This window comes from Salminus brasiliensis, chromosome 5 (genome assembly GCF_030463535.1).
Source record: "Salminus brasiliensis chromosome 5, fSalBra1.hap2, whole genome shotgun sequence".
Classification (NCBI taxonomy): domain Eukaryota; kingdom Metazoa; phylum Chordata; class Actinopteri; order Characiformes; family Bryconidae; genus Salminus; species Salminus brasiliensis.
Window position 1 is genome coordinate 25,604,590 of NC_132882.1, and position 16,386 is coordinate 25,620,975.

The following is a 16,386-nucleotide window of genomic DNA, read 5'->3' on the forward strand; positions in this document are numbered from 1 at the left end:
TCGATGATTAGTTAGTTAACTCATCCCAAAAGTATTTGATATAGCTCTATCCCTCCTCAGAACACAGATTCACTGCTCAGTTCTGGGTGGCTTTATACACTTCTAGCCAACACGTGAACTTAGGTTTAAGTGTGGCTGCTTCAGAGCATCCCATTCTGTTTGCATTGCTTTTCTATGGAGATTAAACAAGCTGTGTTTACATGGATGCCTGTGTCATCAACGGGTGCAGCTTACATCTACTAATTAGAGAGGGTGTCTGGATACTTTTGTGTTTGTAATTAAGTGTGAACTGTATATAGTAGACGGAGGCTGGTCACAATGGACTCCATGGAGTGTGTGTTCGGTGTCATGTGGTGCTGGATTGAAGTCACGGTATCGATTTTGCTCCAGTCCTGAGTGGGCTGGTAACGGACTGCCTTGCCTGGGTCCAGATCGCCAGGACCAAGTGTGTGTCCTTTCACCATGCAGTCGTGAGTAGCCATCACAAATTTCATTATCACACATCACAGACCTTTACCTTATGTGGACCTGTCAGAAAGAGAGTTTGGGCCTGTCACAGACGAGCGAGTTTCATAATATATATATAATTTGTAATAAAATGAGAAAGGTTTAAATATTCTATAAATATATAAATTATATAAATATTATATAAATATTAATATTAAGGTTTAAATATAATATAATTTCTTTCCTTGAAAGGCGATGGAGGATGGAGTGAGTGGACTTCCTGGACAGACTGCACTAAATCGTGTGGTGCAGGTGTAAGGAGCCGCCGGCGTGAATGTGACAGGCCAGCAACCGAGCGAGAAGGCGACTTCTGTGAGGGGCTCAGAACAGAAGTCATTGCTTGTAACACAGACCCCTGCCCAGGTACAGAGTGTGTCTTTGCTTTTGATGGACTGTAGGGAGTAATTCTCTTGACAGGCAAACTCCAGACAAATCAGTTTGACACATAAGGACATACAGCTTAAATGAACAACACATACATATGAATATTAATATGAATGATGATAAGACAGAAAGCACAGCAGTATATCAGAATTCAGCCTTCTTATTTTAGCCATCTAAAGCACTGAACACAAACACTCACACTAGTGAATAAGGTAATGAGAACTCACACACAGAGCGGTGGGCAGCCACCTAGGCTCACTTCCTGCAGGTCCAGGGGATTAAACCGGCGACCTTCTGGTATCAAGCTCCCTCTTACTCTTATTTTTTAGGATTAGTGAGATTTTAAATTATGAGGTCAAGAATCAATAAAATGTTTTTTAAATCATCTTTTATGTGTTTATTTTTGGAAAATGTGTCTACAGATATGTAGTGATATGCTATATTGATTATGATTATCAGAAATTAGATGATTTTTCATTGTCTGCCGTGCCACTGCCTAACAAAATAAACCCCCAAAATTAGCCTAGAATTTATAAATTGATTTATTTAAAACCCAGTCATTTGAGTGTGGGAGTAGTGTAAGGCCCTCCTCCTCCCTGCCCACTTTACTTTAATTGGCTGCTCCAAGATTCCTCATTGACAGTGGTTTTCACAAAAGCTGATAAACGAGAGACTCTCGGAAAAAACTATGGGGTGTTTCGACTATACAGTTTTACATTTCAAATCCAAATCCTGCGGATGTGTGTATGCATATACATGTACACGTGTCGTGTTTTGTTATTTGAGTGTATGTGGCTGCCCCCATCACTCTGTGTGTGCATTGTTCTAGATTTTAACTGTGTGTTCTGTTTTCAGTGAGCCCTTGCTCAGCCGTGCCAGGCTCGGTGTTCAGTAGTTGTGGACCCTCATGTCCTCGAACCTGCGATGATCTGGCAGTGAGTACAAACTCAGTCTAGTTTACTTTGTCTTCTAGCCTTTACCTAGAAGACATTCTTCTCTATGATTCTGCAGTAGAGTATGATTCTGCAACACAAAGTCATTTCACAAATGACTCTGAAAAGTAATGATGCTGATGTCAATGATGGAGGTGATAATGCTGATGATAATAGCAATGATATTGATGATGATGCTTTTAATGATGATCCCACAGCACTGTGAGTGGCATTGTGAAGCTGGCTGTTACTGCACTGATGGGAAAGTGTTAAACGTTAACAGCACGGCTTGTATAGACAGAGATGATTGTCCTTGTTTGGACTTGAACACTGGCCAGCGAGTCGACCCTGGAGACACAGTTCCTTCTGCTGATGGTTGCAACAACTGGTAAGGGAGAGGTGGACAGAAGGAGGGGTGTGTGGGAGACAGTAATCGATGATTACAGCTCCTGTTAGATGTTCTTCCTTCCTGTGATTTTTGTGTTTTCTGTGTTTAGTACATGTGCCGGAGGACAGCTCAACTGTAGCAACAGCCCATGTCCAGGTTTGGCAACAAGTTTCATTCTTGTTTCAACCTCCTCTTACACACTTTCTCACACACATGCTTTTGAATTTCTGAGTATGTTACATGGCTAAGAACAGTATTGGCAGCCAAAATAAAGCTGGAACTTCAAGATATTACAGAGAGCACATGGTATGGTAGACAAGTCATTGTAAGATTACTTACAACTACTCAACATGCAGGTCGTTTACACAGTACTAATTGGTTACTTGTTTGTTTAACTAGCCTCACAGAAAACCACAAAACAAATGAAGCAAACTACATATCTTGTGTCTTGATGTAATTAGCAAATGTGTATATTGTAATATTGTCATTTTTGCTGTACTGTCCCTTTAAAGAAGCATTTTAGCTGATAGTTACATATATACCAAAAAACGATCTTGCCATCTCCTTTGAGAACTCGCTGGTCACTCCTTCTACAGAAGCAGTTATCGTTCTCAAGTCATGTTGCAAATGTTACTCGGTCCTGCAGATTTCTTCTGTACAACATCCAGAGAATTCGACCCTTCCTCTCTAGAGAGGCCGCCCAGGTGCTTGTTCAGTCTCTCGTCACTTCCAGACTTGACTACTGCAACTCTCTTCTGGCTGGTCTCCCTCTGCGCACCATCAGGCCCCTGCAACTCATCCAGAATGCAGCGGCATGGGTCGTCTTCAATGTCCATAAATTCAGCCATGTCACTCCACTGCTGCGTTCTCTCCACTGGCTTCCTGTAGCTGCTTCCTGCATCAGATTTAAAACCCTGACGCTGGCCTACAAAGCCAAGACTGGACCAGCCCCTCGTACTTGATGGCAATGGTCAAAAGCCGGTCTGCACCAAGAGCCCTTCGAGCTTCAAGTACTGCTCGGCTCGACCCGCCATCCCTCAAAATCCACGGAAGACAAGCGTCCAGGCTTTTTTCTGTCCTGGCACCAAAGTGGTGGAACGAGCTGCCCCTGGGTGTCCGAACGGCCGAGTCACTTGCTGTCTTCAAACGCAGACTGAAGACCCACCTCTTCAGAGAGTACTTGGGCGAATAGAGTACTATGGTCACCTTATTGTCTTGTGTTTAGAAATGTCTAAGCTTAGAGGTATCTTTGAATTATTTTTCTATTTTAACTAGCTAAGGTTTCTTTCTTGGGTAAATAGCAAAGCACTTTGTAAGTCGCTCTGGATAAGAGCGTCTGCTAAATGCCGTAAATGTAAATGTAAATGTATATATGCATTGAATTTGCTTATCAAATGAAAATACAACCCCCCATTCATTTTCTTTTTCAGTGGATGGGGGCTGGTGTGAATGGTCCAGCTGGACACCGTGTTCTAAAACATGTGGTGCTGAGTGGGTCTCTCGCTACAGAAGCTGTGCCTGTCCAGAGCCTAAAGCAGGAGGGGCAGCATGTCCAGACCAGCAGGAAGAGCATGGAGGCCTTGGGGTGCAGATTCAGAGACAGCAATGCCCTTCCATCACCTTCTGTCCAGGTTACACACATGTCTACTGCATGCATATGAGTTAAATAGGTCCATTTAATGGGAAAACAACTTTACTTTGCTTTTTTGAGATAAGACTTTGAGGTAAATCTTGTCTCCAAATTTACATTTATTCCCCAGTCCATACATGTATTTAATAACTGTCATGGAGAACAAAACCTTGTATCTCAATTTTTGTTGTTTTTCACTTGACTTGACCCAAATCTGGCTGATGTTCGATACATTGTGGCCGAATTTCAGGATGACTGGGTCAATAGAAATGCGTCAAAATGGAGATGCAAGCTTTTTGCATGTCATTGCTGATATATGAATTTGATCATTATTGATTGTTATAAGAAGTCTTTCTATCTGTCTGCAGTCCATGGATCGTGGGGCTTGTGGAGTTCCTGGTCAGAGTGTGATGCATGTGCAGGTGTGTCTGTGAGAAAACGTGAGTGTAACAGTCCCCCTGCCCGATTTGGGGGTCTGCCGTGCCATGGAGAGCACATTCAGAGCCGTGGCTGCCATGACAACCAAACCATCTGCTCAGGTTAGCTGTCAGCATTCAGGTTTAAGAGGTGTGCTTTACATTGTCTGGAAGTTCAAGGGTTCAAGGTTTTTATTGTTGTTTGTTTTGTCATGTGGCTCTCCGTCTCAACTCAGACTGCGGGGGAGGTCAGGAGGAGTGGCCTTGTGGGAAGCCATGTCCTCGCTCCTGTGAAGATCTCCATGGCGACACGGAGTGCTGGGACACACCCAATTGCAGTCTAACCTGTGGCTGCCCAGGAGACATGGTTTTGCAGGATGGCGTGTGTGTGGAGAGGGAAGAGTGCAGATGTAAATTCCACAACAGCACTGCTGGTGAGAAACACACACCTTGCAGCTTTATTCTGAGCACTATTTGGAACCAGTTTAATTTGATAATTATGCACGATCCATTCACCCCCATGCTTAACAGTTGTATAGGTTTCAAATAAACACTGCAAAGTTATATTTTAACCTTATCAGTCGCCACGCCTCATTTACAAAATACACTGGGCTTTAGACTTTCCTTTAAAATGTCTGCCGATGAATTTTGTGGTATGGGGATAAAAAGGACTCTTCCGTGCTGGTTAATTTGTAAAGGTGTGGCTGCTGCACAGTAAAACAGTGCACCACCACTGCAGAGTCTGCTCAACTATTCACAGTAAGAAAAAAAAACAACCAGGGGTGTCCAAACTTTTGCATGCCACTGTAAGCTTCTTAGTCACACCTCCATAAATCATCTGTTCAGCTAGCTCTTATAAAACCTGCAAATGTCCATAGAAGTAACTGTGCTTCCTCTGACTGTGTCATTTCTCCTATGACTCAGTGGGTTCAAATATCAGCAATACTTCATGGGAGTGGCCTGGCAGGAAGGATTGGCAGTATGCAAATTCAGGAGAGAGCATCATCCGAGACTGCAGCAACTGGTAACCTCAGTCAGAACCTCACTGCAATTCAGCAATTACACCTAAAACAATGAAATCAAGTGTCTTTGAGAATATCATGTATCTCCTTTTTACTGTCTCAGGATAAAAGAAAACAAGATTTATTATATTATATCTTATATTTAAATATTGCAATATTTAAATTAAACGCCTGAATGTATCACAGATTAAAATACTGCACTGATGCTATACATAGGATAGGACATATACTGATGCTATACATAGTAAACTCTGGATTTGTTTACTTTCTCATCAGCACCTGTGAGGCGGGTGTCCTGAACTGCGACTCAGTTCCTGGTTGCCATGTTGATGGTGGCTGGAGCCAATGGGGCCCCTGGTCAGAGTGTTCAGTCCCTTGTGGAAGTGGGGTCAAGCTTCGGTTTCGTCAGTGTGACAACCCTGCCCCCCAGGGAGGTGGAAGAGAGTGTAGTGGAGCAGGAAACCAACAGAGGGAGTGTAACATTCACATCTGCACAGGTGTGTGAGTGTGGCTAAAGCCTGCCAATGACAACTGCACTCTTCTGTGTTTAACAGCATTTAAGTTAAGAGTACTATACTATTTAACGACTGAAGCAGCTCCTCCTTATGTTTCAAAGATACAGGGCCATGGTATGATTGGTCAGCGTGGTCTGTGTGTTCTGTGACTTGTGGAGGAGGAGAACAAAGACGCAGCCGCCGCTGTCGCACTCCCCCCTGCACCGGCATGATGCGCCAGAGCAAAACCTGCAACACACAAGTGTGTCTGGGTGAGTAGTCTCACAGGCCTTTGAGCGTGCTTAGAAGTAGGTGGTGAACGCTAACTAAGATTACTATGATATTTGTTATGTGTAGGTGAACTTTTTTATATATTGGCAACTCACAACTGCTCAGGATTCATAGAAATTCAACAAACCCATTTTACAAGTACAAGAATATCAGCCCAGGTGTCAACAGGAACCATTTCAGAAGAACTTTATTAAAGCTGGAGTAAGAGATTTTGTAGAAACCAGGAAGCTAGTTGTTGGGGAAAAAATACCACTGAATAAATCCAGCCCCCTATTTTAGCCCTTTTAGACTGGTGGTCTCATAAATTCATGCATCGAAAGTGTGGAAGATAAGGGACCTTTTTTATAACTACAAACAAAAACAAATAAGCTTGCTAGCTACATCATTTGTAAAATGTCCCTTTTAATGCCAACATGTACTAATGTAAGATAATACTATTGACCCTTGCTACAGTGCGCACATTGTCGAACATGTACACATTAGCTACATCCCCATAAACAAACCAGAAATGTACCTCTCCAATACAAAAACAACAACCTTGGTGTTGCCTTCCAGGCCTTTCAGCTCAATTTAAGAAAAAGGTTTGCCAGTGTTCTAAAGCCACACCAATTGTCTGACCCCTTGCTTTATTCACTCTCCTCTTGTTTGGAGCATTTTCTACTTTTGTGTGTCTTCCTTCCTTCTGTAACAAGCTGTAATATGCTATATATTTGCGGACACTCCTTCTAATGAATTAAATGAATGAAGGTAGGCTTGCTAGCTTTCAGTGGTGTGTGTGACTCCACACATGTGTAAATGAGTACATACACATGTACATAGTACATATCAAAAGGTGGGTAGGTAGACAGGCAGGTAGATTGAAATTAAATCAGTCAGTTCTGTAGCCTCCACAGATTATTAACTATTAACTATTTTGTTTCTTTTCATTGTCAGAGCATTTGATTTCTTGATGCTCTTATGTAAAGAATATTTCAAGAAATATTTAAAAAGATGTTTCTGAAATAAATCACCTACTCCAGCATTAAAAATTGCATAAGTGCCATGTTTAACCTACAACCTAAGCGTATGGTTATGGACTGGGTAGCATGTAACATTTATTATTTATTATGTTACTTTTCCACTGTGTACTGTTCCCTAAAATGTAGTTCACCTTGATTTGACAGTCCAACCTCCCTAATCTTGAGCTTTGCAGACTTTGGAGACATCTTATTGGGATCTGTTATTAAGTAGATGTAATCAGAATGGATACTTCTCCAGAATTGCAACTAAAAGAAGCAGCACAGTCTGATACGCCTGTGAGCTTTACCTAATCATCCAGCCTGTGTAAAGGCCTCCTAAAGCGTTGGTCAAGGTTAGCCTGCTGAAATGACTGGCTAAGCGACACACTCATTTGAAAGTGAAATCGCTCCACTCTGTGGTTGTCTCTCTGTTTTTCCACATTCCTTTCTGAATCTATTTCTGGTGACCTGCTGTGAAATAAGCTGGTCATTTTCTATTTCCAGTTCTGCTAAAGCTGGACATTTGTAGGACAGACAGGGAGCAAAATCCCTCTGTAAAAAAGACTACAGTTTTAGGAGTAGTTTTGGGACAAGGTCCAATTGGAAGAACAAGAGGCAGCTGTCATGCTATAGTCATATTTTGCAGCAGAAGTAGTTGCTTCTTGTATAATACTGTATGCTTTACTGTAACTGCACAATGCTGTATGTAGCAGCCAACACACTCACTCCATTAAGTTATCTGTAATGTACATTTATCTGCAATACAACATTTAATATCATATGACCCTAAGAATGGAACCAGACGCTGTAAAGGACTGTATCATGTCTTTGTCAGAGGTTGGCTGCCCCCCAGGCCGCCTGTACCGGGAGTGTGAGAGAGGAGAGGGCTGTCCCTTTAGCTGTGCTCAGCTCAGTGGGCTCGAGGGCTGCTACTCAGAGGGATGTGAGGAGGGCTGCCACTGCCCATTTAACACCTACCAGCACAATGGAACCTGCCTGCAGGTTAGTTTACTGACCCTACAACTGCAATTAGTCTACTGTTTCTATCATTAGCAGTATTTAGTAGTCTATAAGAGAGAGACTGACATCATACGGTAGTAGTTTCTGGAACCTAGTACTATTCCTACCTCTTACCCCTGATGCTGTGAAGCTGTTTACTATGTATTATTATACTAACATTGCCTTATATCATGTATGTAGGAATGTCCTTGCTTTGTGGACGATGAGCTCTTGACATCACTTCAGAGAGTATCAGTGACCCCAGAGTTAACCCCAGACCTACAGAACATTACCATGGGAACAGAGCTCCGTTCTGGAGAGGAGCTCATGCATGAGTGTAGTTCCTGGTAAGAAGAGTTGCTTTGGTCATCAGAGCTTTAATGTTTTTACTCAGTTCTTTTGTGGCAGGAGCCCAGATCATTATAGGCAGGAGGGTCTTAATTTGCTATTTTTGTTGAAACATTCAAGCTAATGGGGTTTAGTGGGTTATGATGATGAATTGGTAGGTCTTAATGTAATCCATGTCCCTCTCAGCTTGTGTCAGCATGGCCGGTGGAACTGCTCTCTAGTGCCTTGTCCTCGTGATGGGGGTCTAACCCCTTGGGGACCCTGGGGGCCCTGCTCAGTCAGCTGTGGGGGTTTGGGGCAGAAAATCCGTAGTAGGAGCTGCACACAGCCTAGCCCTGCCCATGGGGGTCGAGACTGTGTGGGAACCCTACAGGAGACGGCATACTGCCAAACCCCAGACTGCCCGGGTGAGCCAAAAACACCTTTACATATTTTATATTACTATTTATGTTTTTTATTTATTAACTTTTTTTAGCAGTTTAGTGAAAAACATTTGCCTCGCCTTTGAAAGTTGATGCAAACAATTCAGGTTAGAGATGGACTGGAGATTGGCATTTTTGGGGTCAATGCCGATCACCAATTATCTTTCAGTACAATTGGTCAATTGCTGATACCGATCAAGGATGGGTCAGGATGCTACATGAACCTTTCCAGACAGACTTGGCAATGCATCATTGTGCAGTGTCCTGTAACATGACTTACTGGGAGTCTGTGAATTCCTGCATAGAACTGCACTGTGGAGCTAAAAAGGAAACACAACTGAAGAGGACTGCTTATCTAGTGCTAAAAACTCCATCACTTTGGGTGCGTTTGTGGTCTGCACAGTTTGCCGTTTACAGTGGTTAGTGGTGTTTGTTAGTTCTGCTGTCATCTAATACTCGCTGTACTGGTTTGAGTGATATAATCTCAGTGTGTATCTAGTTAGTGGCGATAAAAGTCTTTACTCTGCTTTGCCTATGAGACATTGTACTTTTACACATTCTACAAATAGTTATAGAATGAAGAGTATTTGTATGAGTATGTATATGAGTATAAATCAGACTGACAGAGTGGATTGAGCACTGGCGCAAAGTCAATCAATTTTTCCATCTCTAATTCAAGTGTTCCAACTTTTGCTGATTAGCTACTGTCTGTATAAAAGCAGCATAGGAACAATGTGTTACGACAATCTCTAAGGCAACTCAATAGATTCCTGCACCATTAAAATATTGTTGGAAACTTCAGAAATCTAAAGTGGTCTGGTAGAGAAAGAGATCTGGGCACACCTAAAGCCATGATGACATTGAGGTTTTTGAAAGTCAACAGCTTGTGTGATAGACTACTCACATGAATACACCTTGTAGCACAGCCTAACTGAACTGGAAGTTCAGATGTAAAGAGAAGACTTGATAGGTCAGGTTTGACAGGTCAAGTGGCAGTAAGAAAGAAACAAAAGAAAGATGCTTGCTGGACCAGTAGACTTCAAAACATTTGGGGTTTTACTGGCAATTTCTTTTACTGGTAATATTTACATAATTAGTCACATTTACATTCACTTTATATTAAGAACTAACAGGGACATTCTTAGTGTTAGTATTACTCTAAAACAGCTTTTTATAAACTGTACAATTCTTTATGTCTGATTATGATCACTCTGATTTCAGTGGCCGTACCTTCTACAGAGGAACCTCCTCTATCAGGTAGTTTGTCACAACCATCTGATCACATTTTTACCAACTTGTTCTTGAGTCTTATCATTTATTATTGCTTTATGGGATTATTCACTCCTTTTCTCTCTGTAGATGAGGATGTGGGCTTCACCCAGTGGTCAGCATGGAGTGCATGTTCTAAAACCTGTAGTGATGGAGGTGCTCCAGCAGTGAAGTCTCGAGATAGAGAGTGTGTCACTGAGCCTTGTGCAGGACAGAACAGGCAGCAAAGAGTCTGCAACCTTCCTCTGTGTCCTGGTAAAGCCTGCCCTCACTTAACTTCTGCTCCCGTTATTAATGGCACAGTCCGATTTTTCATCTACGATGAATGTCTAGCTTAGACAGCACATGTTGTTAGCGTTTAGAGGTGCAGCATCTTGGCTCATGCATGTTGCCATGTAGAGGTCATTAATAGTTGCGCACTGCATATCCATCTTTAAAATCATTAAGGCACTCTCTAAGGCAGATGCACATGAACCCATTGGCACCATGTCTAATACCAGATGTGGGCTAGAGGTGGGGTCGGGTGGTGATCATACAACATCCTGACTTCACTAATGCTCTCTGAATGCACTCAAATCCTCACAGCAATGCTTGATTCCTCCAATCTCCAGCGGACTGTCTGGTTTGTAATAAGTTGTTGTGTGCATGTGTGTGTTTGAGCTGATGCATATAACTTGGCTTTGCTATTGTTTGGGAGATGGTGGTGTGTGTGTGGATGAGGCATGTGCCCAAAGGAACTGCTCATGGACAGAATGGGGTGAATGGAGTGTGTGTTCGCGATCCTGTGGGGTGGGCCAGCAGCGGCGCTTCCGGAGCTTCCTTGCCCCAGGTGTTAACGGAACCTGGTGTCCGAACATCCTTGAGGGTAACATGGAGAATCGCTTCTGCAACATCCGCGCCTGCCGTGGTGAGAGAGGGCATTCTATGTCTCTTTATATTGTTATGCTTTGTATGTTTATATAGTAATTAAATCAGTTTCTTATTATATATAAAATATACCATTTAGAATAAAATTCTAAAATATTGGTAAAAGTAAATCTCCACAATTCCTCTCAGCCTGTGACATACTTTTGTTGTTTGTTGTGCTGTAATTTCTGAATGCAGGAGCACATTCAGATTGGTATTCAAACCATGAACAACCCATTTGTGCTTAAAGCTTGCGTAATCCTTTGCATTTATTTTGTTTGCTCAAAATGACAATTCATGTAAAAAAAGATTTCTCAGCTTTTTTCTATTCACTTAAATATGTGTGCATCATTAAAGCAACATTGTGTAGCAGTGATTTTGATGCTGACTGTAATAGAAGAATGGCGTCTCTAACATTGCTACTCCAGGCCCAGAATGCTGCTAACTGCACTATGTAACTTTGACAAGGCATGAACAAAAACAGTGCAACGCTGCACAACCCAAGTAATATTTGTGTAAAATTCTGTCATACTACTCTGCCGGATCAGTCAACAGGTTGTTTTTCACTTCAGATGCTGTTTCTATGTCTATAAGCTTGATAAAAAATGCACATTTATAGCTGTCCATGAGGGGGAACTCCCAGCGTGCTTTATATTTATGGCAGTGGTATAAATTGTACTTTAAGGTATTGGGTTACTTTATAATTGGAGCAAATTATAAAGGCATATTTAACCCATTACCTAACTGCAGGAAAGTGTTTTGCACTTGTTTCCAGTTTCAGGTTTTCTCATATTTTTGTAAAATTAAGCAACTTTTTAATTAAGGCTGGAAGCCAGTAGCCCCAGTACTAACCTACAAAACTTTAAAATTAAAATAATAAAAAAAAACAGGTTATAAAACAAATCAAAGTGTGTCAGAGAAACTGATGATGGATGATGATGAATAGGCCTCAGGTTCCCCCTGCTTTTTAAATGAGTGTTCTTGTGCTGCCCTTTTTGCAGTGGATGGGAGCTGGTCTCGCTGGAGTCCATGGTCACACTGTGATAAAGCCTGTGGTGGAGGTCGCTCCATTCGGACACGCTCGTGCTCCAGCCCTCCCCCTAAAAACGGGGGCCGCAAATGTGTTGGAGAGAAGAACCAGGTCAAACCTTGCAACACCAAACCATGTGGTACGACCTAGCAAAACATTCACATTTATTCTTTACACCTTCATATGTTCATTTTAATGGGAAATGCTTCAAGCGATTCTAATTCTGTGTTTTTGTGAATCAGCTTTCGAGTCATAATATAGACCCCCTCCCCCCCTGTATTTCTCACCAATTTAGTCATTTTGAATTCCCAACCACTAGCTATGGACTTCCTCTATCACACCATAACCTTTGTCACACTGCTAGCATGTACTACCTCCAGGTCACATGAATCCAGCCAGCCACATCTTTTCAAAATGCCGCTAATGCAGCATCATTGGACATAGACAGTTGTGTAATGTAAACTAACTGATGTCTGCCCTGATTAGCATCAGGCTGAGTTGGGAGGAGGGGCATCCTGCTCTCCCAGGAAGAGCAGGAATTTTGAATTTCTAGTCATGGACATCTGTGACATCATTAGCAGCCCAATGCTAAGTTGGCTGCACCACTCAGGAACCCTGAAACGTTCACTGTGATGTGCATGTTATTGTGTTTGAACATTATAACCTCACATAATGGGGTGTACTGTTCCTTTTCAATCTGTGTCTTTGCATCCTAGATGCGCATGGGTGCCCGCCAGGTCAGGAGTTTGTGCCCTGTGCTAATCAGTGCCCTCAGCGGTGTTCAGATCTACAGCAAGGCATTCAGTGCCAGGCCAGTACTGAGTGCCAGCCTGGCTGCCGCTGCCCTCGAGGTGAGAGGGGGAACTCTTTTGGCACTGTGTGACACTTTAGAGTTAATCATATCATTATAATATTTAAGTAAGAATGCTTAAGTCATGAATTGAACTGCTTATGTGTGTGTGTGTGCATGGATATGTATAGGTGAGCTGCAGCAGGACGGTGTGTGTGTGAAACTGTGGCAGTGTGACTGTGTGGATTCTCTGGGTCAGAGCTGGGCTGCAGGCAGCCAGCACCAGGTTGACTGCAATAACTGCAGCTGCGCAGACGGAGTGCTCTCCTGTACCAATCACACCTGCTCAGGGGTCAGCAGCTGTTTCTGGAGCTCTTGGTCCAGCTGGGCCTCCTGCAGCACCACCTGTGGGTCAGGACAGAGAACACGCTTCAGGTGAGAGCTACAGCTGAGACTCAACTGGGCTTTTCTCCGATGAGAGCATGAAAATATTTGTGTATGCAAAGCTAAAATGTGAAACTGGACATTAGAAAAAAATACAGATCCACTACTCCTTTCATTTACCTGCATCTTTTGAGAGTGCTGGGTACTTTACAGCGAGAGGATTAAACTAAAGCTTCTACAGGTTCCCTTTTAGGCTGCACCACTAATTCTGGTAGGGTAGATTGGAGATTATGCATTAGCATATCATAATAGCTTTCACAAGGAACAATCACCTTTCAGCGCCATGTTGTCAATGAAGAGAAGAACGCCACACAAACCACACATACTACAGACCTCACAGAGACACCGAAATGGGGATACAAGGATGTGCACACTGTGAACTAGCGAGTGAACTTGTTTACATTTACATCATATTTACAATATTTCCCATCAGTAGTAAAAGTAGTGCTTTCCCATAATACTACTCCAAAAATCTGGTTAAGTGACTTAACCATGGGTTCAGAATATTGAAGTGGTTGGGATGTTATGAAGTAAGGGGTGCAGAGAGAGTGGAAAGAAGGATGGTGGAAAGCCAAGGGCTGATGGAGCTGAGATGAAGATGGACAGATCACTTTGCAGTTCATCACTGGTAGAAAGGAGCACATTGCAGGTTATCACTCCTAGAACACTGACATCTACTGCCCTTCCAGATCGCTGATTCCCAAGTCTCCAGATGCTGACTGTCAGTTTGAGGAAGTTCAGCACAAACCCTGTGACCCAGGGCCCTGTCCGCCGCTATGTCTCCATGGCAACCAGGAGCTGTCTGTTGGAGACACATGGCTACAAGGGGAATGTAAACAATGGTGAGTGAGATGAATGAAGTGCTTTTTTGTGGTTGTCTCAGAAACATCTGGGTCTTTTGTTTTTCAGTTGTTTATTTTTATACATTAAAATGAACTATAGTCCTATGCAAATAAATATATCCAGATGCAAACACTATGCAGCACAAATGTTCTGTGTCATGTATTGGAAGTGAATTGTTGTTTTTGTATTCAGCACATGTATCCCTGAAGGAGAGTACTGCCAAGATATTGAGTGTCGAGGTGGGTACCATCTACTGTGTGCTGAAAATCTTGTGTAGTCATGTTTATTATTTCTTTTATGAACAATAACTTATACAGTATAGGATTTACTTTAAGGGACAAAAGTTAGGGACAACAAGTAGATACTGTGCACGCTTAAAAATAAAGGTGCTTGCAATGGTTCTTTAAGTGATGTCATAGGACCACTTGCTCCTTTCGACCCCTTTCTAGTAACCCAGATTTTTCGGAGGATTCACAGCGGGTCATGCTGTACCTCTTTCAGCCGCTACACAGGTGCCGCCACTTGCCTAAACAGTGTGGATCATTTCCTGTAGTGAGAAAATCTCCTATTAAATTCCTATTAAAAACATGGTTCTTGGAACCACAAGTGGATCTGCTATGAGATTACTCAAAAAACATTTTGAAGCGCCTTGATATTTAGCATGGTTGGTGTGGCATAACGGATAACACCTCTACCTACCAGTAAGCTATCACACCATGTGGGAGACTGGAGTTTTATTCCCGGCCTGGACTGACTATGCTGTGCTACTCCAATAAGAGTCAATGGGCAAGGCTCCCAACACTCCATTGGCCCACCTCTGTAAAATCTGTAATTAACCTTGTGGCGCTGGATAAGAACGTCAGCTAAGTGCCATAAATGTGTATGTAAACAATGCATGAGAGATCATGGTTAACAGAAAGTGTACTCCATGTTGCACATTGTTTGGTGGTTGGTATGGCACAGTAGATAACACTACCTTGTGGGAGACCAGGGTTCTTCTGCTGGTCTGGGTGACTGTGGTGAATAAGTTTTTTGAATGAGTTTTTTTTTTAGGAGTGTATGAAAATTATAAATAATGATTGTTGTCTGCCTTGAGATTTGATCACTACAATTAAATAGGCGGCCAATCTGTAACTAGAATGGTTTCACATTCTTGAACATTCTGATCTAAACTTTTGTACAGTTATTCTTAACTATTGCATAAACCTGCAGAACTGTGTAAACTGTTTTTTTTTTTTTTTTTGGCAGTGGAAGGTGGTTGGACACCCTGGTCTGTGTGGTCTGACTGCTCTGTAACCTGCGGTCGGGGAACACAGATCCGTAGCCGGGCTTGTATCAACCCCCCACCCCGTAACAACGGCACCCACTGCTCCGGACCGGAGAGAGAGGCCCAGGACTGCCAGGCTGCTCCATGCTTGGGTACTGATCATTTATTAGAAGATTTACTGTTTGTGCTGTGATGTATTCAGTAATGCACTGCCTCTGTTCATAATTCCCACATATCCCAAAGGTCCTGTACCAAACATGGTTCAGCTCTAAATTTAGCTACTGAATAATAAACATCTGTGATAATTTAGCATTTGTGTGACATTTCATGGTAAATATCTGTCACTTCTGAAGTTCACTCCAATCTTGTGTCTCCTGTTTGAAGATGACCTGTGTCCGTGGTCCAGCTGGTCACCATGCTCGCGGAGCTGTGGTGCAGGTGTGGCTTTCAGACGCAGACAGTGCATGTGTGAGGAGGAGGGTGACCATGCTTGCCCTGACCACATAGAAGCAGAGAGAGACAGAGAGGAAACTCAGCTGTGCTACAGGAGACCCTGCCCAGGTAAGCTCTCTGCATGGTGTTCCCCATGGTGTTCTTTATACCTTAAATGATACTTTAAACTACACTATATGGGCAGAAGTATTGAGACACCTGCTTGTTCTTTGCTTTATCCGAAATCAAGAGTATTAAAATAAACTGAAAACTGTCTCTCTTCTGTCCAGGGAGCAAGCAGCAGGAATCCTGGGAATGTATTTATCAGTTTATATGTTCATACCCTAATCCTTATTTTCTCTTTCTCTCTCACTCTCTCTGCCCCACAAAGACTGTCCTATGTCTGGGTGGAGCGAGTGGACGGTGTGTTCCTGTGTGTCTCCCTTTCAGCAACGTTATCGTGCACCACTCTCTTCTGCCACTAGGGGACAGCACTGCACAGACCTTGAGAGGCAGAGCAGACACTGCAAACCTCAGCACTGTCAGAGTGAGTCTCCTACTGCCTGTGTGCATG

At 42.7% G+C, this 16,386-nt stretch overlaps 1 protein-coding gene across 1 annotated transcript in view; it reads left to right on the forward strand.

Moving 5' to 3' along the window:
* sspo (SCO-spondin) overlaps positions 1–16,386 on the forward strand; it is a 92,950-nt gene that overhangs the window by 53,667 nt on the left and 22,897 nt on the right. Inside the window, 25 exon segments of the mRNA XM_072679964.1 lie at positions 300–470; positions 700–870; positions 1,747–1,826; positions 2,042–2,211; positions 2,321–2,367; positions 3,642–3,842; positions 4,210–4,380; positions 4,494–4,691; positions 5,182–5,281; positions 5,556–5,776; positions 5,896–6,045; positions 7,898–8,064; positions 8,263–8,408; positions 8,596–8,816; positions 10,053–10,088; positions 10,191–10,355; positions 10,798–11,007; positions 12,008–12,175; positions 12,753–12,887; positions 13,018–13,261; positions 13,960–14,112; positions 14,306–14,352; positions 15,362–15,532; positions 15,765–15,941; positions 16,204–16,359. Coding sequence (XP_072536065.1) covers positions 300–470; positions 700–870; positions 1,747–1,826; positions 2,042–2,211; positions 2,321–2,367; positions 3,642–3,842; positions 4,210–4,380; positions 4,494–4,691; positions 5,182–5,281; positions 5,556–5,776; positions 5,896–6,045; positions 7,898–8,064; positions 8,263–8,408; positions 8,596–8,816; positions 10,053–10,088; positions 10,191–10,355; positions 10,798–11,007; positions 12,008–12,175; positions 12,753–12,887; positions 13,018–13,261; positions 13,960–14,112; positions 14,306–14,352; positions 15,362–15,532; positions 15,765–15,941; positions 16,204–16,359 — 3,876 coding nt within the window.